Source organism: Stegostoma tigrinum, chromosome 11 (genome assembly GCF_030684315.1).
Source record: "Stegostoma tigrinum isolate sSteTig4 chromosome 11, sSteTig4.hap1, whole genome shotgun sequence".
Taxonomy (NCBI): Eukaryota; Metazoa; Chordata; class Chondrichthyes; order Orectolobiformes; family Stegostomatidae; genus Stegostoma; species Stegostoma tigrinum.
In genome coordinates, this window is record NC_081364.1 from 45,069,086 (window position 1) to 45,094,496 (window position 25,411).

A 25,411-nucleotide genomic window follows, 5' to 3' on the forward strand; every position below is an offset into this window, starting at 1 on the left:
AGTAAATCTATCACTGTCTTAAAAATATACAATATCCACCTCAGCCGTCGGTCTTCTGAGGCAGACCATTTCGCAGTGTCACAACTCTGATAGAATGCAGTTTCTCCACATCTGTGTCCTAAATGGTGAGACTCCCGACCCCAAACAGACACAGACACGCACATGCGCGCGCACACGTACGTTCAGGATGTACCCACAAGAAGAAGGTTAATTTCCAGTTAGGATTTTAAACATTTCATTCGAGTCCACCCCCCACTTTTCTAAACTCCAGTAAAAACTAGCCCAGTCTGTCCACTCTTTCCTTATGAGACAATCCAGACATCAATCTAGTATATCTCCTCTAAACTGCCTTAAATGCATTTACCATCTCCCATAAATAAGGGGACCAAACTATACACAGTATTTGAGATATGGTCTCACCAGTGCCTTGTTTATCTGAAAACCTTTGTTATAATTTTTTTTACTTTATAGGAGAAATATCAAATGCAATTCCTGTTTGTCTCTTTTTATAAAAAGTTTAAACTTCAAAAACTTAACTATGGAGATTAATGATCAATCTGTTGAAAACCTAAAGGCAACTGAATTTTTAAATTATCAGTCAGATATTGAATTTCTGTTAGCCCTTTCTCAGCCTGGTCACAAGTAGTAGCTCAACAAAATCACAATTTGCCTCAGAATGAAGACAAATAACTCCTCTCTAATGCTACACTAAGCGCAAATATTTCAGATGCTAAAGATCATCACACACACTTGTGCAAGTTGTTATGAGCAAAAGAGAAATAGTGTAAATTGATGTTCCAGCCAATAAAGGCTAATTAGTGCAATCGGACTAGGAAAGCGTACAAACGGCTGCATTAAAGTTTTAGTAAATCTATTTACTTTATTCTTGTCATATAAAAGGGGAACAAATAGGATGGGATGAGATCAAGGATTTTGCGCGTAACTGCAAATGAGACAAACAATACTGTTTTATATCAAACAACCCAATTTTCTACACAAGATTGAAAAGCCTATTTTTAACCATGTTCATTCATGTTGCATTCCAATAGATTAGAAAGTCATAGAGCCACAACTGTCAGTGTGATTGATTAAAGGATATCCTGGCTACTGCCAGTCCTGCATGCATGTCAACCTCACTCCCACCCTTTGTCAGCAAACAATGGCTAAGTGCACAGACTGTTTCACTTGCTTTATCATGTCTTTATGGATTGCTATTTTCTCCTGTGAGCGTGCTAATCTCCAGTTCATTCACATTCAATCAGTTCCATACTTATTACCAAAAAACCTGTACATGTAACAGCACGGCACAGAAACAGAAACCTTTGGCCCACCAAGTCTGCACCAAACATGATGCCATTCTAAACTAGTCCCACCTGCCTGCACACGGTGCTTAACCCTGTATTCCCTGCCTGTTCATGCTTCAGTCTAAATGCCTCTTAAACATTGCTGCTTCTACCCCCTCCCTTGGCAGCGGGTTCAAGGTATCTACCACCCTCTGTGAAAAAAAGAACTTGCCCTGAACATCTTAAACCTATGCTGCCTTGTTTTTGACAGTCCCACTTTGATAAAGAGACTCCAACTATCCAACCAATCCATGCTTCTCAGAATTTTTATATACCCCTCGCAGGTGGCCCCTCAGCCTTTGAGACCCTTGTGAAAACAAATCAAGTTTGTCTAACCTCTCCTTATGGCTTATACACTCCAATTCAGGCAGCATCATGGTAAACCTCTTTTGCACCCTCTCCAATGCCTCCAAATAGAATTGTACACATAATCCAAATGTGGCCTAACTTAAGTTTTAGAAAGCTGCAACATGACTTAGCAACTTTTAAACTTGATGAAAATGAGCATGCCATCGCCCTTTTTGCCACCTTATCCACCTGTGTTGCTACTTTCAGGGAGCTATGGTCTTGCACCCCAAGATCCCCCTTGCATCAATGCTCCTGCCATTTACTGTATACATTCTTCTTGCATTTAAGCTTTGAAAATGCATCACCTCACACATGGCGAGATTAAACTCCATCTGCTATTTCTCCACTGAACCTTCCAACTGATTTATATCCTGCTGTATCCTTTGACAACCTTCCTCACTATCCACAACTTTATCAAAAATTTGTGTAATCTGCAAACTTACTAATCAAACCACCTAAACCGTTTATGTATATTACAAATGCTGGGGTCCCAGCACAGATCCTTTTGGAACTTCACTGATCACAGACCTTCAGTTAGAAAACTATCCCTCCACAAGTACCCTCTATATTCCAGGACGAAGCCAACTTTGTATCCAACTTACCAACTCGTAATGGATCTCATGTGACTGAATCTCCTGGACCAGCCTACCATAAGGGACGTTGTCAAATGCTTTAGAATTCTATGTATAGAACATCTACTGCCCTATTCTACCCTCATAATAATCATCTTCAATTCCTCATAAACCTCAATCAGATTTGTGAGATAAGTCCGCCTCTGCGTAAAGCCATGCCAATGATCCCTAATAAGCCCATTCTTTTCCAAATCATGCATGGTGCTGGAGGTAGTATAGGTAGAAATATAGCTACCTAATATAATAAAGTGAGTTGGGAAGAGGAGACACGCTCAGGTTCGCAAATTGTAGATAGGTGTGCCACATGGATCAGTACTGAAGCTACAATTATTTACCATATATGTAATAGTGACTTAGATGAGGAATGAATGTACTGTAGCCAAGTTTGCAGATACTACAAAAGTAGAGTAGAAGACAGGCGGTGTGAAAGACACAGTCTACTGAGAAGTCGAGACTTGTTCAGTGAATACAAAAACCTAGACAGATGCAATATAATGCGGAATAATATGATATTGTGTACTTTGGCAAGATGTATATAGATCTGCATATTATTTAAATAAAGATCAACTGCAGAAAGGAACACAGCAGAGGGATTTGTGAGTCTCATCCATGATTCACAAAAGAAGCTGACATCTAAATTCATTGGTTAAAGGGAAGGCAAATAGAATGTGGGTCTTTATTTAACAGGCAATGACATATAAAAGTAGGAAGGATTTGATCAAATGTACAAGGCAGTAGCCAGACCACAGCGAGAATATTATCAAAGCTGTAGGCCCTGTATCTAGGGAAAAATATACACCATTGGAAGCAATCCAAAGAGTGTTCTCTTAAGCTGATACTAGGTATGGAGGGACTGTCTTGCGAGAAGAGGGTGACTGGATTAGGCCTGTACTCATTACGACATAGAAGAATGAGGCAATCTTTTTGAAACATTTCTTATAGGATGTGACAGGTGGGAAGCAGAGAGGTTTTTTACCCTTGTGGGAGTCTCGGACCAGAGGGCATAATCTCAGAATAAAGGGTCATGTATTTAAGACAAAAATGAAGAACTTCTTCTCTTGAGTGGTAGGTGGTGAATCTGTGGAATTCTCTTCCACAGGAGGCTTTTGAGGCTGGGTGGTTAAGTATATTTAAGGCTGAGATAGACAAATTTTTAATCCGTAAGGGAATCAGAGATTATGGGGAAAAAGTAGGATCGTGGAGTTGGGGGTTATGAAATCAGCAATGATTTCAAAGAATGATTGAAAAGATTTGTGGGCTGAATAGCCTACTTTGCTCCTCTGTTTTATGGTCTTATATTCACATGACTTTCAGAGGTACTAAAAGTCATGAATGGTTTTGAAAGAGTATGTTTATTGCAGGAGCATTTGAGTATGGAAGTAAAGTTGTTCTGAGATTGTATGGTGCCTTGGTGAGACCTTGAAGTATAACAGAGAGCCTTAGTCTCATGACCTAAAGGGCGATATACTTTCATAAAGAGATTTTCGTGAACATTGATGAGACTGATCTCCGGGATGTGCTGTGAAGTGACCTTGAGGAAACTGTGTCTATGTTATCTAGAATTTGGAAGAATTGGTGGTCTCATTGAACCATGTAGACTCCGACAGAGCACAAAGGGTAGTGGAAGGTACCCTTGGCTGTGTGATCTGGAACCAGGGCATGAAATCTCAGATGAACAGGTAGGCAGTTTGTGACTTGAGACGAGAAGGAATTCACTGCCTGAAAGGATGGTGGAAGTGGATTTATTAACTACTTTCAAAGGGAAATTTGATAAATGACGGTAAAAGAGGATTATTTAAAAAGAGAAGAGAAATGAAATTAAGTCGGTGGCACAATCAAAAGCTGCCACAACACAATGGACCAAATGTGTGCTAAGTTATTTATGATTCTAATAAGCATTTGATTAATGTCTTTCAAGAAAAATCCCCAACAAAAATCACCCTTTCTGTGATTGTGACCATGGTCCATCATTGTGCCTTGTTCTCCTCAGTCTGTTAATGGTATTTGGCACAGTTGACCACAATATCATGCCAAGGTGCCTTTCCACCACTGCCCAGCTCAGTGAGACTACAGCCACTTGGTTCTACTCTTAGCTATCCAACTGTGGCTGCAGTACCTCCTGCAATGTTTCCTGTTCCTGAACCACCTCCAATAGCTTTGGAGTTTCCAACTCAGAAACACAGAATCATACAGAAGAGGCCCCTCAGCCCATCACATTTGTACAACCAAAAGTGTACTACATCTATACTGGGAGATAGCAAGAGCTGCAGATGCTGAAGTCAGAGGTAACACAGCAGGTTAGGCAGGAAAATTTCTGAAGAAGAATCCCAACCTAAAACGTCAACTTTCTTGCTATTCTGATGTTGCCTAGCCTGCTCTGTTCTTCCACCTCCATACTGTGTTACCTACATTTACACTGGCCTGGCTTTGCAGTGTTATGCTCATAGCTTTATTGTGACATTTCAAGTGCTGTCCAAGTACATTTTAATGGCTGTGAGGCGATGCATTTCAACTACCCTCCCAGGCATGGAATTCCAGACTCCCACCACCTTCTCGGTGAACATGTTTTTCCTCAGATCTTTTGCTAAATTTCCTGCCTTTCACCTTTATAAGTGTGTCCCCATTTATTGCCCCTTCAACTAAAGGGATGTGCTGTATTCTATTCAGTTTGTCAATGTCCCTTATCCTTATACACCTCTATCAGGTCCCCCCTCAACCTTCTCTGCTCCAAAGAAAAACAACCCAAGCTTATCCAGCCTCACTTCATAGTTAAAGCACTCCATCCCAGGCAACATCCTGGTAAATCTCCCCCACACCCCATCCAGTTCAATCGTATCCTTCCTAGGACCAGAACTGCACGCAGACTAAGAGATAGTAGGAACTACTGATGCGAGAGTCTGCAATAACAGGGTGTAGGCCTGATGAACACAGCAGGCCAGACAGCATCAGAGGAGCAGGAAAGCTGACTTTTTGGGTCTGGACCCTTCTTCCGAACCGGACCTGAAACATTAACTCTGTTTTTTCCTGAGGAAGGGCCCAGACCTGAAACGTTAGCTTTCCTGCTCCTCTGATGCTGCCTGGCCTGCTGTGTTCATCCAGCTCTACACCTTGTTATCTGCATACAGACTAAGCCAATTCTGCCACGGTACATGGATCCCATGTGTTTTTATCTTCATCAGTCTCCAATTTGGGACATTGTCAAGTGTCTTGCATCAAATTCACTACCCACGTCTATAGAAAAACAAAGTTGCTAGAAAACCTCAGGAGGACTGGCAGCATCTGTGAAGGAAAAAAAGTTAGCATTTCGGGTTTTGGTGACCTTTCCCCAGAATCGGACCTGAAATGTTAACTCTGTTTTTTTCTTCACAGATGCTGCCAGACCTGCTGAGCTTTTCCAGCAACTTTGTTTTTGTTCCTGATTTACAATATCTGCAGTTCTTTTGGTGTCTATACACTTGGTCACCACTTTGAAAAATTCAACTGATATACTAAGTGTGATGCTGCCGCACCCCCCACCCCCCCCCCGCCCCGACAAAGCCATACTGATCAATTTTGCCTCTCTCTAAATGGAGATTAATTCCCTACTTCAAAATTTTCTGCGATAGTTTCCCTACCACTGTGTGCAGTGAACTTGCACACATGTACTGACAGTACGAGAATTGTAGCTCATCTGTCTATTGTATTCAGTTCTGCCACAAACTCCCTGCCTACCCATTCCACCTCCTTCCTTGTCAACACAGGCTGAACTGTCTGTTTGTAATTTCAACATGGTATTTCATCTGACCTAATAACATAAAAATGTTCAATCCCCAAACCCTCTCCATAATGTTCCCCACATTTGTTCTTGTCTTAACCCAGCTGCTGTTAAAACCCACAATCACATCCAGGAGCAAAAGTGTATTTGCATTTCCACAGGACCTTTAACAGAGTAAAATGTTCTAAGGCATTTCACAGGAGTGCAGTTAAACAAAAATTGACACCAAGACACATGAGAAAAATTTAGGGCAGATCATCAAACGTGCAGCAACGAAGGTAAGTTTCGACATATTTAAAAGGAAGAGAGAGAGGCAGATAGGCTTACAAAGTCAATCCCAAAGTCTAGAGGGCATGGCCACCAGTGACCAAATGGAGATATCGAGAGGTGAGTCTAATGAGGGATTTGAAAACAATTCAGGCACAGAGCCAGTATAAGTTAGCAAGCATAAGAGTTATGAATGAATGGGAGTTAGGATACAGACAGCAGAGTTTCAGGTGCCCCCCAGTTTGCAAAGAGTGGAGAGCAAAGAAGACGACAGCTAGGAAAGGATTAGAAATGACACATCTAGAAGTATTGACAAACATAGGGATGAGAATTTCAGCCTGGAATTGGGTCATTCCACGGAGGTGGAATGTGACCATTTTGGTGATAGAGTAAATATGTGGTTAAAGCTCACCTTGGAGTCAACTGAGACACCAACTTTGTGAAAGTATTATCTAGTTCCAAAACTCTCCTGACCAACTACTGTCCACCATCCATAAACTTCAGCTGTAGCTAAACTGGCCTGTCCATCTGCTATTGCATGCTAAGACCCACATGTCTTGCTGATATTAATTTGCTCCTTTAGTTTATATTTATGAGGTTAATATTTCTAGTGCTGCATGGCATCACTGTTTTCCCTTGACGTAAATTTCTTCAGTCGCCATTCTCCATTGTGCTCTGATTGTCATTTCATCAAAGGTGGCGATATCTTCGTCACACTCTGAAATTCCCAGCTTGACTAACTTTGTCTTTCCATCGCCCACTCCTTCCTTAAAACCCACTCTTTGACCAAGCTTTTGGTCACCTGATCTAATTTTTTTCTTTGGCTTGTAACATTTTTCTCTGAGCAAACTGTGAAGCATTTTATTTTATTGAAGATACTAAATAAACATAAGTTTTTGTTAATTTGTGTATTTATCTCCTGATCAATCTATCTTGTCTCAGACAGTTGTGATGTCATCATAAGACATTTAGTTCCCACCTGAATTTTGTATTAATTTTAATCTTTTAAAAGATGGTTATGTTATCACTGTCAGGATCAACTGCAAGCAATAAGTTGGGATATTAACTTTAACCAGAATTTAAGGTTGGATATAATGTTAGGGGTCAGACCGCAAAACATACGTTTATATTGGGAAAGATAGCTGACGTGTCCAACCATTTTTCTTTTTTTCCTTTTCCGTTCCTTTCTTTCCTTCCTATCCTCCTTTTCCTTCCTTTTTGTGGTGACATGCAAGAGGGTTAGCGTGGAGAACCCCTCTTCACTGCCTGTTGCATTGATGTCATCCAGAGTATCTTCCTTTAAGAATTTGTATGGGCAGAATGCCGCTGGGTTGTTGGCAAGGTATTTTTTACCTTCTAAAGATTTAAGTGCTCCAAAAATATCTTCTAAAATATCAAGTTCTTTGTTTTAACTATTGGATAAAATACCTACCTTATAATGCCTTTTGCTTTTTGAGCCTTTGCATTTACCTTCAGGTCTTGATCAATGACTCATCCTTATCACATCTCAAGCTGCCCTACCTTGACATTTTCATTGTTCCAAAAAAATTCCATACCCTCAACCTCAAAGCTAATTTACAGAAGTTCTCTTAATCCAAGAATTCTGAGGAAGGGTCACCGGACCCGAAACGTTAACTCTGTTTTCTCCTTCATTTTCTTCTTCACAGATGCTGTCAGACCTGCTGAATTTGTCCAGCAACTTTGTTTTTGTTCCTGATTTACAGCATCTGCAGTGCTTTCAGTTGTTCTTAATCCATGTCTGTCCTATCACCACTTATTTATGGCAAAGCTGTTTATAAATCCTGTTAATTATATATATATATATAATATATACATGTAATGGTTATTCAGTCTATTCTTCTCAGACTTTTGAACTATAATGTTGTTCGCAAAAGTCACTTTAATTATGAAAAGCTGAACGCTGTTTTGTAAGAAAATTATAAATCACTGGAAAATATGAGCAAGCCTGGCCACATTTGTGGCGAGAAAGCAGAGTTAGTGTTTCAGGTCCAGTGACCCTTCTTCGGAACACAAAGGAAAAATTCTCTTTCCAACAAGATATCCATTCCAGTCATTCTTCTTGTTCATCATCGTTAATTTTGCTGCCACTTTTGGTGTGTGACAAGGTATTTTCCAAAAACTCATTTCTACAGCCACTTCGCATTCTTAAGTGACTGCCTCCAGCTCAGACTCACCCTGTTCTGATGAAGGGTCACTGAAGCTTAAACTGCTGCTTTTTGTCCACAGATGCTGCCAGGCCCACTGAGGTTTTCCAGAATTTAATGATTTTTGTGTCTGATTTCCAACATCCACAGTTCTTTGGCTTATTGTTTTGAGATATCTTAATTGCTTTAAGTATCTGTCCATTTTCTACCACAATTGCTGAGGCAGTGTCTGCCAATGGGCCTATTTTTATGGTAGGTGCATTGTCATCCCTAAAAATAATCATTCCACTGTTCTGTTGCTAGGGAAACAAAACACAGTGTAGGAAAATAAAGGTCAGAATACTAACCTATTTCAAGCTAAAAGTGTATTTAATTTTGCGTCATATTTGCCATGTAGCTAATTTCTAATTCCCCACAAAGACCTGTGCAATCTCCTGGGAGAAAACAAGAAACAAGTACCTTTGCTTTGAAATTGGAAAATGCAAGGAAGGAAAGTTTTCAACAGCAAATCTATACTTGTATTTCAGCAGTACCACACAATAAGACTGATCTGCTCTTCCATGTCAGCAAGCAAGGAGATTTTAATGTTGTGTTCCTATATAGGCCTCTCACACCACCTAGTGTATGAGTTTATAATTCTTTGATTTCAGGCTGTCGTTAGTGTTATTTAAAATAATCTCCCAACTTTTGACTGTATTAATTCAACTGATGCTGTGGTTTTAATGTGACGTTAATTCTGTACGAACTTGCTCATTTTGAGGATTTTGAAATTGCATGTTATCAGTGCCAGATCCAGTCAGATGCATTATCTAAATGTTTCCATTGTGGCAAACATAGTTTTCTTATTTGAACATTCATTTCTGACTGCCAAATGAAAATGATCAAACTAAGAGAGTCAGGATGAACTCAAGACTTAGTGCATTATAACTTCCTTTTCCTAAGTGAAAATTTGCAAATGAAAAGTTTGGGCATTTATAAAATTGAGTTTTAGCTGATATGAAATGTGAAAAATCACCATGAATGATGTAGTGTTTCTACAGCTCTTTTCCCTCTCAACTTTGGTTTTTTTTACAATGAGTTAAGAGAATTATGACATGCTGCTGTAGAAAAGGGAGTGGTGAGAAAGATTTGATCAGAAAGTAATGTGCATTTTTGCTGTTTAGCTGTAAAGAATCACCTTCAGAAAATATAATAGTGCTATCATTATCACAATATTATAAACAGTAACTGACACTCTATTTACAGAGTACTGTTGACCTGTTTAGGAGGAAAAGCAGGATAATGGCAATACCCACGAATACTAGCTTTTAAGAGGTGACACTTTAAAATAAAGCTAGGGTGCTCTCTATTTAAATTTCAGACAGAGTGTAATACTCAGCTCACAGTTCTTTGCCGCCACCAAGTGCCAGAAGGTTACTGGCAACATTTTAAAAAGGTGCTTCTGATTCTATTATCAACCTGGCTTCAAAACCTTTGTATAACCTAATTGATTATTTATTTTAAAATACATTATATGGTTTTTTTTCTCCCATTTTTTAAAGAAGGCCTCGTTAAATATCTTACAAAACTGAGGCAAAGTATTTCTGTGACATTTCCTCAACATTTACACTAGTCAAAGCCGTAAACTTTACGTTTTTAGCATTTCTCATATACAAGTTCAGCAGCGCAGTACAATTGATTAAAAACTTTGTAGAAATTTTGTTGAATACCTTTTGCTATGTTTTGACATGTTTCAATATTGTATTGCAAAACAGTACATTTGAAAAATAACAGCGATGACTGTGTTTTGATTTATATGGATTCAAAAAACTAAACCTGTTTTGTCAAGACACTTGTTTCATTCATTCATCTGGAGTGCTTCATTCAGGCGTGGACTTGAGACAACCTGAGGTTGCAGCAGATTAATGTAGCCCTTCATTCTGCACTAAGTAACTGATAATGCATAATCAATGCCTGCCAACAAAATTAATATTCATAACTACTTAAGATAATCAAGCAATACAAGATTGAAGCAGTCTTTTTTTATATACAGTATTTTATACTCTCAGGATGCTTTGATACTGTTTGCCCAATAGCTACACACCAATAATCTTTGTCAGTATTAGAAATGCAGGTCCCTTCAAGACTCAAACAGAAAGTATTTTTTCCTCGTCAATCTGTTATTGGCGAGCCATAGAATCCCTATAGAATGGAAACAGGCCATTCGCCCCATCGAATCCACATCGACCCTCCAAGAGCATCCAGCCCAGACCCATCCTTTGCCCTATCCCTGTAATCCTGCATTTCTCATGGCTAGTCCAACTAGCCTGCATGTCCCTGGACACAATGGGCGATTTAGCACGGCCAGCCCACCTACCCTGCATAGCTCCGAACTGTGGGAGAAATCCAGAACTCCTGGAGGAAACTCACACAGACATAGGGAAAATGTACAAACTCTACACAGAGAATCTCCCAAGGCTGGAACCGAAGCCAAGTCCCTAGCGCTGTGAGGCAGCAGTGCTAGCCACTGTGCCACCCATGTTTCGACACACTTCTGGAGTAAGTTGGACTTAAACCCCGGCCTCCTGGCTCAGATGTAGGGAAGTTACCACTGTGCCACAAGACCCCATTTGGTTCCAACAGATCAGATCCAGAATTGATTGAGAGCAGATGATGCTCATTAGATTTTTTCTTTATTGAGAGCTGTTGTGGTTGGTGGTAGTTAATAGATAAGAAAAAAATACCATGGGTGATTTAGTGGTAGGGAAAAGGCTGTTGAATTGTGTGTGACACCACTTCCAGACAGAAGCAAAAGATCTGCCATGGTGCAGTAAATAGTGTCCCTTACTTCTGCGTGGGAAGATTTAGGTTCTTCGATCCACTTGTAATGACGCACTCAGTGGCAAGTGGGACTTGAACCTCCCAGCCCAGAGATAGGGACATTACCAGTTCAGCACCGAATCACTTAAAGGGCAAGGGGACAATGTTCTTCATTGGGGAAGGAGGGAACAGGGGTTCGGGCAGAAATGCTGGAGACAGGTCGGACACGGCTGAAGACCTGATGTGGCACCATCAGAAAAGATGCAGAGATGTATCATGATGCTTCTGAGCAGGCTGATCAGAAAAGGGCTCTCATGGCACAGTGGTAAGGCCCCTACCTCTGAGTCAGAAGACCCAAGTTCAAGTTCCAGAGGTGTGTAATAATATCCCTGAACATGGTGATCGGAAAACATCTAGAGTTGAGTTCCTCCCTAAAATCTGCAACAGGAGAGACCTTGCAGACCCATCACTTCAGTCTGTTCTTGCTCCACTGAACTTATTTCTTCCTATCTTGACTCTATCTTTTCCCATGTTGTTCATTTTTGCTGTTCTGATTCTTCTGATGCTTTATGTCCATTCCACAGTTTCCACTTTTCTGGTCCTAGTCACCTCCTTTTTGATGTGCAATCCCTCTACATTTCCATCCCCCATCAGGACAGTCTGCAGACTCTCTGAAACCTTCTTGAAAAGAATCCTGAACAGTCCACATCCATCACCACCCTGTCTTTGAACAATAACTCCTTTGACTCCTCTCATTTTGTCCGAGTCAAATGTATTGCTGTGGATACCCATATGGTTCCCAGTTCTAACTGTCTCTTTGTGGGCTACATTCACATTCTGTTTTTTATTCACTCGTGGCACATAGGCATCAATGGCTAGCCAGCATTTATCACCCTTGAACTGAGTGGCTTGCTAGGCCATTTCAGAAGGCAGTTGAGACAACCACCTTGCCGTGGGTCTGGAGTCACATATAGGCCAGACCAGGTGAGGGTGCAAATTTCCTTCAGATTTCCTTAATGTGAGGACATTAGTAACAAGATGGATTTTCCCTGACAGTCAGCAATGGTTTCATGGTCATCAGCAGTTTTTTAAATTCCAGATTTTCTTTTAAATGAATTCAATTTCCACTATCTGCTGTGGCACGATTTGAACCCTGGTCCCCAGACATTGGTTTCTAGATTGGAGTCTAATGATAATACCTAAATCACTTTCGTTGATCCAATTCCACTGAGGCTCCTGCAATTCTTTCACTGATTCATCAGTGATGTTTTCAGTGCTGCTTCCTGCTCTTGTCCAGAATTGGAAACATTCAAAAGTGTTGCCTCTGATTTCCACCCTAATCTCACCCTCACCCAGTCCATCTCTGACTCCTTCCTTCCTTTTCTTGACTTCACTTTCAATTTCTGAGGATAGGCTGCTTCACCCCCAATATTCATTACAAGCTCCTAACTCCTATAATTGCTTTGACCACACCTCCTCCCTGCAATGTCTCCGTTCTGTTATCACTGTTTCTCCCTTCTCCTCCATTGCATCTTTTCCGACGGTGCCACATAAGGTCTTCAGCCGTGTCTGACCTGCCTCCTGCACTTCTGCCCGAACCCCATTCCCTCCTTCCCCAATGAACAACAACGTTGTCCCCTTGCCCTTCACCAATGCAGCACAAAATCACTTAATTTCCCTATCTCTGGGCCAGGAGGTTCAAGTCCCACTTGCCACAATGAGTGTGTCATTACACGTGGATTGAAAATAATTAGAACTGAGTTCTTCGCTCGTGTTGGGGGCAGCTTCAGGGCAAGAAACAGTGAAGCTGACGTTTGTTCTGAACTATAGATTCACAATAAGCCCTTTATAAATTTCTGAAAGCCTACCGTTCTCATTAGCAGACTGTAGATTATGTATTGTTGGTCCTTAGAAAGGCTTTAGTAATAAAAACAGAATGCTATTTTTTTAAAAATTGGTCAAGCAGAACCTATGGTAAATGAAAGTTAAATTTTCAGGTCAGTGGCCTTTTTTCAGAACCCTACCTGAACTGAGTTTTTCTGGCATTTTCTCTTTGTTCCAAGCTTCCAATGTCTGTGACATTTGTTTATAGCATGAGTTACTCATTCAACTGTGATTTTAAAGTAAATGAAGGGGATTGATGCCAGGAAGTGCACTTATCTAGAAAGCTGATGAGGGAGGAACTCACATCTAAAACATCTTTCATCAAAAAGCCTGACTACAATTACTATTCCGGCTTCCCAATGAATCATTCTCATTTGACCACTCGTTCACTGCAACTTCTGTTGACTGTGCATGGCTGGCTTGTTACACGTCACAGTTTCTTTAAGATTGACATGCAGCCATGCATGCACATGTGTAATAGAAAACATTTCTCACAGCCTGCTTCTTTCCCTGATTGCAGCACAGCCATCCAGGTTTCATCTTAAAGGGGCACAGTGCTGAGCTCAGATTAGAAAGATAACTAGGAAGACAACGAACTGATAGTTTCTTTATTTATGTGGTTAGGAATTTTTTCCAGTATGTTACAAAATTGACAGTGAGAGCAAGTGTTTACTATTACCATATTTCATAAATATTTTGTAAAAATCTGTTCAGGAATATTAATGCATACCTCTGGACCAGGTAGTACTTGAATCTGGGCTTTCTTGTCCTGAGGCTACACTGGAAGAGCCCTCCACACCATCGTTTTTCTGTGAACGTTCAATTTCTGAATCAAAATGTATCTTCCGATATGTCTTTTGGCTTATTTTGAATTACTGGTCTGGAGTTTGTGTTAGTTATGATGGTGGAATTATCAGCTTGTGCTGAATTTATTCCTCTCAAAGTGACAGCTCTGCAGTGCCCAAGTGTAGATAAATGCCAAAGAACAGAAATTAGTTTCAGTGATTCCATGTTTCTCCATACATTCTCTGTTGAAACATTCTCCACCCCACACCACACCACCCACAGACTGAAAAAAAAATGTAGTGGTCACTAAACTGACAGGAACCTGATTAATTCCACTGTTAGCCTCTTATTTTACTTGATGGTGGCTTAGATGCCAATTTTGGAATTCACCAACCTGTCACAATTATAACAGTCAAGTGGGGGTGGCAGGGGGAGGGGGGTGGACTAGCTATCCAACTTGTGCATCTGCTTCCAGTCTGTTGCTGGTTTGAGCCCAAAATCCCATTTCCTCTGTGCACGAAGACAGTTCTGCGGTTGGTCACGCTGCATGCCACTTTTCTTCAGTTGTTACATGGGTGCCAGGAGCATATGCCAGAAATATGCAGAGTAGGCAAAACATAATGTCAGAAGCAAGTGGTTCGATGCAAAGTTTTGCATTGTTTACAGGTTTCCATATAACATAGATTTGTTGCTTTGTGGTTACCACAGGTAAACTCAGATGTATCATCATTGCAAATGATCCAGTCCCTCAGTGTCTTATTGATGTGTGACCATATTCAGCAAAACTAACCCGGTATCCCTGTATCATTTGATGCCTTTACTCTGTGCCAGTCTGTCATAGTATCAACATTTCAGCAATGCCACATGAGCAACCAGAGGCTGACTACTGGGTGACAAATAATATGTACTGACCACATGGACCCTGCCTCCAGTGCACAGCCCATGTACAAAGCAAACAATAGACATATAATGAGAGCCATTCTGCCAGGCAACATGCAATATGTAAGGTGGAGGATTAGGTATGAATTTAGCAGCACCCTTGATGCTTTCAGCTTCACCACTTTTCAAGGCCTCACACGTTTATGGTCCAACAATGAGAGCTCTATTGGGGTGAGGACATGCAATAAATAATTCCTGTTTGCTGCAGATTAGTTCCTGCTGCCTGCAGTTAACACCTTGTCCTGCGGGAGACAGGGCAGTGTGTCAGGAGTTGGGTGCAATCGTTTTGGGACGTTTGGTTGTCATGATTGCATAACATGCAGTGTGTCCAGGATGTGGGTCTGCGGCTTGGAGCAGTGCTATGTGTATGAGGGTAAAATGAGAGTATAAAAATGAGGTACAAGTCTTAATTGAGGGAGATTGTTGTTATGTCAATGATGAAGCTCTGCTGAATGACGCAGAACCTGTAGCTAGTTGTGCTGTTGAAGTGACATTTGTTGATACTTGTAAATGCTTCCCTATTTTCAAGCACTGTTCTCCTTTTCAAAACCACCCTTTATCAAAAACACCATCTGTCCTTCTAAATTGCAGCACAAATCCAACCATCCTTTTCTATCTGATTTTTTTTTTGAAAAACTGTTTTTACCACATTCTCAATTCTGAAACTCCCAGGTCGAATTTCTGTGGTTCAGTTTCTGCTCCTTCCCTAACTAAAGTCATAATTGCCATTCTCTGTGATTCTGGCATTGGTTCATTATTTATCTTACGCCTCTCTCTACAAGCTCTTAACATGGGATTGGTAAGTGCCTGAACACTACAAAAACACAGTTATCCATTATAAAGTGACAGAGAAGAAATGACCCACTGGTTCATTAAACCTGCTCATAGAGCCAGAATGCATTATGAATCTTTGTGATTTACAGGACCTGCCACCTGCTGACGATGGTGTAAAGGAAATAAGAAATAATTAATGCCAATCCCATTTATCCACACACCTTGACACTCAAATGTGCCCATCCCCATGTACACAATCAAACTCACCCATCCACACACATAGATTCACATGCCTGCCCACCAAGAACCCTGCGTGCATACCTATCAATCCACACAATAAAAACTGAAAGAACCGTGGATGCTGTAAATCAGGAACAAAAACAAAGTTGCTGGAAAAGCTCAGCGGGTCTGGCAACGTCTGTCAAGCAGAAAGCAGAGTTAACGTTTGGGCCCGGTGACCCTTTCTCAGAATTGTTCTGAGGAAGGGTCACCGGACCTGAAATATTAAGTCTGTTTCTTCCTTCGCAGTTACCAGACCTGCTGTGTTCTTCCAGCAACTTTGTTTTTGCTCCTATCAATCTATATGCTTACTCACCCACACACACTCACTGGTCGACATCCTCTCACCCACCCACCCACCCACCCACCCACATCACTCAGTTGCACACTTCCATTACCCCACCCACATATGGCTTGACTTTCTCAAACCAACACCTACGACCACTGGAACCTACGCTCTCGCCTTCCAAGTGCACACTCTCAATCACTCGCAATCCCATTCATACCCATCCACCCATCTGTCTTCAGAATGTACAACTTTCAATGATCAGTGATACGTATTTCCTAATGAAAATGACTTTTTAAGTATATCCTCATGAGTAGATTCTCATACTGAAAGCACACGGATATTTGTTTGGTTTGTTTATTAGGGTAGATAACTTAAGGAATCCATGTTTGTGAAGCTGTGTACAAGCTTTAACATGTTTGATGTGATTTGAAAGTGTAAAATGCCCAGTCTGTGCTATGATACAGCAATTGGTGGAACAAAGGGGCACAGCTTGATCTTAAAATTAGTTAATTCAGGGTTATATATTTCAGGTTTTGTGTTTTGTAACTTTTCTACTGCATTAGTATCCTTCAAATAACAATCTTGCCTCAGTAAATGAAGTTCTAGTGGATGTTATGTAAGTAACGTAACGGACACGCACAGTACCAGAATGCTCGTACTACAGTGTATAATACTCAACTTCTAGGAAATATTATTTCCCAACACTTTATGTAAGTTATACATTGTGAGTATCAGCTGCAGTACTGAGGCATTGATAGCTATGTAATGTGCAGTATGTATCTTAAGCTGAAAGCCACATTCACTCAAAAATACTATAATGTCCTATATATGCAAACAGAAAGAGTGATATTCTCTGGAAAGCATTTAGGTTGAAATTTCCACAATTCATAGGCATGTCCAGATAAAAAAATGCAAATATTTTGACATCATTGATTATATGGGTATTTTATAACTTGCGTAAAACACAAGATTTAGCCTCAGAGATAATGGGAACTGCAGATGCTGGAGATTCCAAGATAATTGCCAGAAGTGTTTGTTGACCTAAAGTTATGTATTGTTAAATTTGTTAGAGCCGTGGGCACAAACAGTGCTAAACCATGGCAATTCAACATTCAAATCCAGGCAATGCAATTATTTTGCAATTATTTTGCAATTAGCTTAATTGTTTAAAAACAAAAAGTGCTGGAGCTACTCAACAGGTGTGGCAGCATCTGTGGAGAGGGAAACAGAGTTAACATTTTGAATCCAGTGTAATTCCTCTTCAGAACTGAATGTTGCTAGAAAATGGAGGAGCAAATGAAACAGATTACCCAGAGGTAAAGTAAAATGAAGTGAGAATATGGCAAAGGAGGTGTAAAATGGCATAAATCAAGGTGTGAAAACAATTAACTAAAAAGATATGCTCTGCTGGGAGCCACGTCAACAAGATGCAAACAAGATATGTCCAGAGGAGGGTGGTGGGTTGCAAGGAAAATGAACAACGGAAGATTGTACTCGGAGGTTGTTGAACTCAATACTGAGTCCTAGAAACTGTAAAGTGTCCAAGTGGAAATTGAGGTCTTGTTCTTCCAGCTTAATGGAAATAACATGCCTTGGATTAATATGTTAACAGGGTTGCCATTTCTGAGCAAGGGTTATGGTTTCTGATTTCAAGTCTGGAGTACAAAGTCCTGATTAGCCCTCAAACATTGAGGAGTATTGTACTGCGTTTCAAAATGAGTCTGTCCTTCAATCTCAGTGGTACAATGGATATCACATGCTCTCAGCCATAATTGAAGATCAGTAGAGAATCTCTTCGTGTTTTAGTCAATGCTCTTGCCTCAACTCTCACCATCAAAAGCAGATAAACCAGAAATTCAGTTCAGTTCAGTTTACGTAAGCTTGCTCCACCTTTACATAAAATTGCTGTAGGATAATTCGTTAGATTCATATTACTATGACATGTTTTTGAGTGATGCGACAAGTCTGTAAATAAACAAAACTGTGCATTTTTATGTTTGCATTATTAATTGCTGTGTTTTGGTCCTCTTTATATTGCTGGTCTGAACAATTGTCAGCTCAGCAGGCACTGTCTAATTGTGCCACTTGTTGAGAAGGATGTAACTATTGAAATTCTGCTAGTTTTATGCATGGGTTTACTGCTATGACATCCACGAATAGGGGGTTGTTCATTCAGGAATGGAAAAACATCAAGGCTAGTGTGTTGTGTTTATTCAGCGTGAAGGAATGCTCAGGTTTATCAGGATCTTCAATTTCTTCCAGGCACAACTTCAAATATGAGTTGTAGTATGTATAATTGGTATCAATGCTTTCCTCTGAGTGTCTTTCTGTTTCCTTCTCTTTCGGTCCCCTCTAGAATCTTCATGATTTTACTTTATAAACCTGACTTTCCATCTTGTTTCCTCAAGCCAAATCCCCTCCAATTCATCAGATTACTGCCTGTGCAACAAAACTGGGTTAAAACCTTATCAAACTGATCACATTGCCATTTTCTTTAAATAAGATTGAATAGGTTTCCAGTGTGGCTAGAAGGCCCACTACTTGTCACGCATAGAAAGGTTGCACTTGACAATCCAATATCGGTGGAGATTAACAAACCTCCTGAGTCATTGATATGCCCAGTGCAGTTCTGTTGATGTAATGTATAGCAGTATATCCTCTGAACGCGAGTCTTAAAAGCCTCAAAGGTTTGATCTTCCGTCACTTTCGCCACCTGTTAGCCCAGCTGTATTTAAGCTATAAAACTATCAACTAGAGAAATAAAGACCTAGAAACAAAAAGTCTAGAGTGCATGATAAGCAGAAAAATTTGCATCAGTACAGTTGATAAGGATTGGCAAATCTGTATCAATAATTTCTTGTGCATAACATATCTACTTGCATACAATAAACGGGTTATTGTTAGTAATTATTGGATTGACATTACATTTTATAGAATGTCTTTTTTACCCATATGCATTGTGTGCCATAAAATAATTTGCTTTTGAAGAAAGTTCTTTATAGCTATATCTATTTGCCATCATCCCTTCTACAATCAAAATGTCACATTTCACTAGTATTAGCCTTGACGCAGCAGTAGCATTCACTTTTCTCATTTAGAAGACTATGGGTTCAAGGGCAGTTCCAGAGACTAAAATATAGTCTGACACTGGTCAGTGCTGCATTTCGGAGGTTCTAACGTTCAGATGTCAGACTCAACAAAAGCCTTCATATGCAGATGTAAACGATTCTGATTTCCAGCGTCTGCAGTTCTTTTGGGTTTTTTTTGAAAGGTTCTGTGGCTCATTGGAGGCAGGGCAGGGGATCTGTTTGCATCATGATGAATATTTGTTCAACAAACTGCATCCCCAAGTTGTCTGCTCATTTATTTCAGTACTATTTGTGGGACTTTTCAATGTGTCATCTTTCCAACCTTACAACAATGTCACTATTTCAGAGGTTGATCAATACTTGCATAATGTATATGGCATCCTAACATAATAAAAAGTGCTGTTGTCATATATAAAATTTATTTGAATTAATACGCACCATTTTATTTCTTTCTTGTATGGTCTTCTGCATTTTTCTTCCATAGGTTTTAACATTGAATCTTGCACATAATTCTTCCATAGGTTCTAACATTGAATCTTGCATATTTCATCACAATAGATGGTTTGCATGCATTGGGCAGTGCAAGGCATTTTCTCTTTCATAGATCACCGTATCAGGATGTTATCCCTTCCTTAGAGGGGGAGGAGGGAGAAATAATTAAGCAAGTTGGCCCTGCCACGACACAGACACACAAACACACTGATACACATAAATTATGCCCCTTAAGTGATTCACTAATGGCCATTAAAGGGATTCAACTCACCATTTCCTTATTACGTGTCTTCCTGGCAGGTGAGATAAGTAGCTGGATTGTCCACTGAAATCGGGATGACCTGCCTCCTGGGTTACAAACTAGGATTCCAATTACCTCCATCTACCTTTACTTCCACCTTACTCTTGCCATGAACAAAAAAAATCACGCTCTCACTGCTAAATTGCCCAAAGAGTAGGCTTCAACCAACCAGTCTTTAGGACTCAGAACTGCTGGCCTCCAATTAGCTGGCAGCTCTGGTGACCATGAGCACCAGTGTTGAGGCCTGCTCTAGGCTGAAAGGCTTGCCTGAGATTTGCCTGTTAGCTCTTAATGAGTTAATTGGAGCAGGATAGATAAAGTTATATCGGCAATGAGTGTCGCATTAGTGGCTACCTAACAGGCCTGTCCCACATTTACTTTCAACAATGGAAAATTAAATTTTATTATCTTAGCTTTATATGTTGGTTAATCATGATTTCAGATTTTAATGTAGGCAAATTTGATGTAAATCCTGGTTTAATATCAAATATGATCACAGTTTAGCAATCTAATTTTCTGACTCCAACGGTATGATCCCAGATACTGTCACGTAGTCTGCTGCCTGTTGTCACTCCCATATCAGTATGATATTCAAGCAATCCGGATCACCATGATATCAGCTTTGATACCATTACATGGAATGTTATTAATATGCAACTTGTATGGAATGAGCTTGCTGGATAACGATCAGAGTACATTAATAGCCTAGAGCAGTGGAGTGTGCTTCATTCCCTGATCTGAACAAATTCATACAGAAGCTTTAAGTCCAAAATTCTACAAAAAGAACTTGATTGTCATTAAGAAATTATCTCATATTAAAATGTTGTGGTTTCATTTATAAACATTCAGAAAACAGCTCCAAAATTTTCAGAACATGACAGCAATGAGGACGCACTGAAAAATACACTAGTTCCTCTGACAGTTTTCAATGCAGAGGTTTTCCTCTGAAGTGAGGTTGATTTTTCTGCCCAACAGCAATACTAAGTGGAAATTCTTCTTGTTCAAAAAAAAGTCCAACGCAAGAACAAAGGTCAATAGCAAAAGCAAATTGGATGAAAAGAGCCTTTGGACCAGAATTGTGAATGTTAATGATTTCTTTTCCTGCTTATGAAATTAGATATGAAAATTTAAACAAAATCATTTGCATTGTAATTAAAAGTATATTGCTAAAATATTTCTTTACATGATTGTGTCAAATTGTTAAAACTGTGAAACCTTTTTAGTTTTCCAGTTGAAGTTCCTTCTGCCTCTTCCTTTGGCTTGTTTTAACCATAATTTTCTTTTCCCCAGAAGCCAGTATATTCGAGTTTCAGCGTTCTGCATGAATGAAACTTTGAAAACCCTCCAAAACATGGCTTTGTTGTATTTCTCACATTCAAACAATTATTCCAAAGTCGTGACAGTTCCTTGCAGTGAAGCAGGTAGTCAGAATGTCAGCCGAAATACTAAATCTTAGTTGTTTCAGTAAGCCTGCTTCTTTTCTCAAAAAATGCCAGACTGAAAGCTGTGATTGAGAATTGACTTTTCCAGTGATTAACTGTACCTTATCCAAGTGTGTATTTGTCTTTTGTGAGCCACTTGAGACTTTGACAACAGTGGAATAATTTTATTCTAGAAATATCTTCCATGATTTACAGATGTACTTTTCTTTTGCTGTTCATATTTTGAGCAGTAATTATCCTTTGGTGTACAATTTGGTATTTGTACTCAAAGTTGGGATATATTTTCCAAATCATGGTGGTTAAACAAAACATGTTGTTTTATTGTTGATGATGCATCAAGTGCATTTTACAAATGGGGTTTTCTATATCATTAGCATGCAGCAGAGATTCATTGAAGACCAACCTTATTTTAATCTAAGATAAATTGTGGTACTTATTTAAAGATTTCGCTATGAGATTGCACAGGTTAGCTTTGCATATGTGAGATAGCAATATATTATGACTATATTATTTAACAATGGGACTTTTCCTGATAGAAATGCATACTCCATTCTGGTTTTTAATGAGTTGAGATTAAAATCTGTTTAATGTCTGTTTTGTGTAATTGGTATTGGGGAAGGAAGACTATCCATGAACCTTCCCACCCCAACTTAATTGGCACGAAGCAAGGGTCTCCATTCAACTCCACTCCTCAACCCTGCCTTCAAACTCATCTTGGAGGTAGTCATTAACTTTCATCCAGTGTTTCAGGTTGATGGACTTTGAACAGAACTGGGCCAAGTTAGTAATGTAATATGTTTTGAACAAGCGCAGAGGGAAGGTCAGGAGAGTCTTTACTCAGAGTGGTAAGGGCGTGGAATGCCCTGCCTGCCAATGTGGTTAACTCAGCCACATTAGGGGCATTTAAACAAATTGGATAAGCATATGAATGATGATAGGATAGTGTAGGGGGAGGGGCTTAGATTAGTTCACAGGTCGGCGCAACATCGAGGGCTGAAGGGCCTGTTCTGCACCATATTGTTCTATGTTCTATGAGAAAGAAAAAAAATTAGGGTCTGTGATAGGATGGAAAATAGGAGAGGTTAAATTACAAGACATTGAACTGTTCACAACTTTGTTCTTGAAGATGTTCCACTGCTGACCTCTTGATGTAGCAGGCCTTCCCCAAAAGAACCACTGCTGGACTCTCACCAGCATTTCATCCAGCCAGTGAGATTCCTGTTGTCTGGATTAAATTCCACTCATTAACACTGTTTTCCCCCTTTGCAGATCATACCTGACTGGCTTATTATTTCTCGCACTTTCTGTTTGTAATTCACCTTTCCAACATCTGCAGTATTTTACTTTTGAATCAGAAAATAACAAAGTTATAAGGTAGAAATTTACTGGGGGCCGTGTTTTTGAAACCCAGGATCTAAGTCCTGCAGACAGCATGCTCCCCGATCCCAATTTAGATTTGGTGTGTTTTTGCTTCCAAGGATGAGATGGGTCACTACAGTATGAATCTGCATCCAAACTCATTTTGCAAAGTATGATGGAAAAGTACTTACAGTTTCTTTTCAGCAATTTAACAAATTAACAAAATAACAATATTTTGCTTGCCTTGCATAAAATGAATTTCGTGTCAGGGCATTATTTTAATCTGCAAAACCTACTGGTTTCAAGGGATGAGAGCATGTTGTTTAATTATTACCTATTATCATCCAACATCCTTTATTCCCTTTATGTTTCTAGGAACCAATGTTAATGAAGCCAAGCGCATCCTGGATGAGAGTGGACTACCGATCACTTCTGCCAGCAATCTGGAAGATGCAGCTCAGAAGGCAGTTGCCAGCATGGTCCCAAAATAGCAGAATGAAGGGCATTATCCCATTAATGATCATTCTTTATACTGTATCCTCCAATCACATGTTTCCACTAATTTTAGAATGATAGATTTTCTATTTGTATCTCACACAATGATCGAATGAACAGAAATAATTTTCAATAAATTCATACAACCTTCAGGGATAGATTTATAAAAAGGTTTGTACATGACAAGTTTTTACAAAAGTATGGAATTATTTGTTTACTCCAGAAAGCCCTTGCATGCTAATATCATTTCTTAATGTGATTTTTTTGTGAAAAACTATGTTTTTTTTTAAGAATTTTGAAGCTTGAATATTATAATGGTACAAGATGTTCTTTTAAAATATCTTTGTAACCTTCATTTATTGCAAGAAGGAGCTTAACCTTTGCCGTAATCTTCAAATTGACTAAAACAACACCATTGCTTGTCCAGCCACAGACCTAATCACATTGGTGCTGTCTTAAAAGCCTTAATCTTCAATATTGCTAAGGAAGTCACCTTGCAGCCAGCTTAGTCTGGGCATGCATAGAATGTGGCAGGTGAATATATTAATTATTCTCATGGATAAATAATCTTTCTTAACTCAGATTTTTAATAATTCCACTTCTCTTTCAACAGTATTTTCTTTTTATAAAACTTTTTTTTAACGTGCTAGAACATGACTGCCCAAACATGTTTGTTTCATTCTTCTATGGCCTTTCTCATACTTACAGTTCTTTAAACAATTGTGAAACCAAGTATATCAGTGCAAGCAAGTTAATATAAATTGTTCCTGTGGCTACCTTTTGTAGCATCAGATGTCTTCCAAATATGAATAAAATATTTGAATGATATGGATGTGTCTGAAAAATAAATGAGTGTTTAAGTTCTCAAGAGAAGGCATATTGTGATATGTGAATGCTTCAGTACCCCTTCCTTAAAGCTCCCTGATATTTTGAGCTTCATGCTGTGATTAAATGATGTTTAGTAATTAAAAACGGCTGAGTTGTTTATTGGAGGGAAAAAAAATCTGTCTACATATCTGCCATCTGTTGTCATCAAAAGGATTATGTTTTTTTCAATTTGCTCTTTCTTCCCTTCTCTGTTGAAGGTGCTGACATTTGATGAGGATTGCAGATAGCAGAATGACATGGCATATGTTGACATCCGAAAACACCTTGACAACATCTTACTTAAAACATTACCGTATTGTTTGCAGTGGGAGAGATGTCTTTAGCGAGCTGAATTTGACCAGAGCTACTAGCAGAGATAGGAGATAAGTAGACTGAGCCTGAATGAATTGAATGAATCAAATAGCTTTAGCTTTATTGTCACGTGTACTCAAATGAGCATAGTGAAAAGTTTAAAAGTTGTTGCGTTACAGCGCCATCTTGGGTACAAAGGAACCCAAGTACAGATACTTAGAAAACAAACATAAGTTAAAAAAAGATTACTCCTGAAGTAAATTAGAAAAATAAAGAAATAAAACGTTCAGAACTTCACCCTAACATTGATATGCACACAAGGAGATCCTTTGATTCCTTCGGCTTCTACTGGCTTGTCAGCAGTGAGTCCTGTTCTGCTGCTGTTTCTCTCTTGCCCGCTACCTTTTTGCTGACATTGTCATCATTATTAGTTTTCATGGTACGCATTAGTCCAGATCATCCTTTTGGATTGGTTTTGATCATCGTTTTTGATTTCCATTTTGTGGTCCCATTTTTAAAATTCTTGCTTTCTTCTTTGTCATCCTTTGCTGTTATTTATATCTTGCCCATTGTGTGAATCTGACTTTTTTTCTGTTTTTTATGCCATTTCGTTTTGCTTATATGCCACCCCTTATGTCTTTAGTTATCCCAGGAATGAGGGCTTAGCCTATGAGGAAAGGTTGGGCTTGTACTCATTGGAGTTTAAAAAAAATTAAGGTAATCTTATTAAAACATGTAAAATTCTTAGGGGACTTGACAAGATGGTGCTAAAAGAATGTTTTCCTGTGCTGGATA

At 39.4% G+C, this 25,411-nt stretch overlaps 1 protein-coding gene across 10 annotated transcripts in view; it reads left to right on the plus strand.

Annotated features, from left to right (window-relative positions):
- Positions 1-24,409, plus strand: part of suclg2 (succinate-CoA ligase GDP-forming subunit beta) — a 301,122-nt gene extending 276,713 nt beyond the window's left edge. For all 10 annotated transcript variants that reach the window (XM_048548128.2, XM_048548127.2, XM_048548132.2 and 7 more), the window contains one exon: positions 23,318-24,409. In XM_048548128.2, coding sequence (XP_048404085.1) covers positions 23,318-23,433 — 116 coding nt within the window. In that variant the 3' untranslated portion in view covers positions 23,434-24,409. The remainder of the gene's footprint in view (positions 1-23,317) is intronic.
- Positions 24,410-25,411: the final 1,002 nt, after the last annotated feature.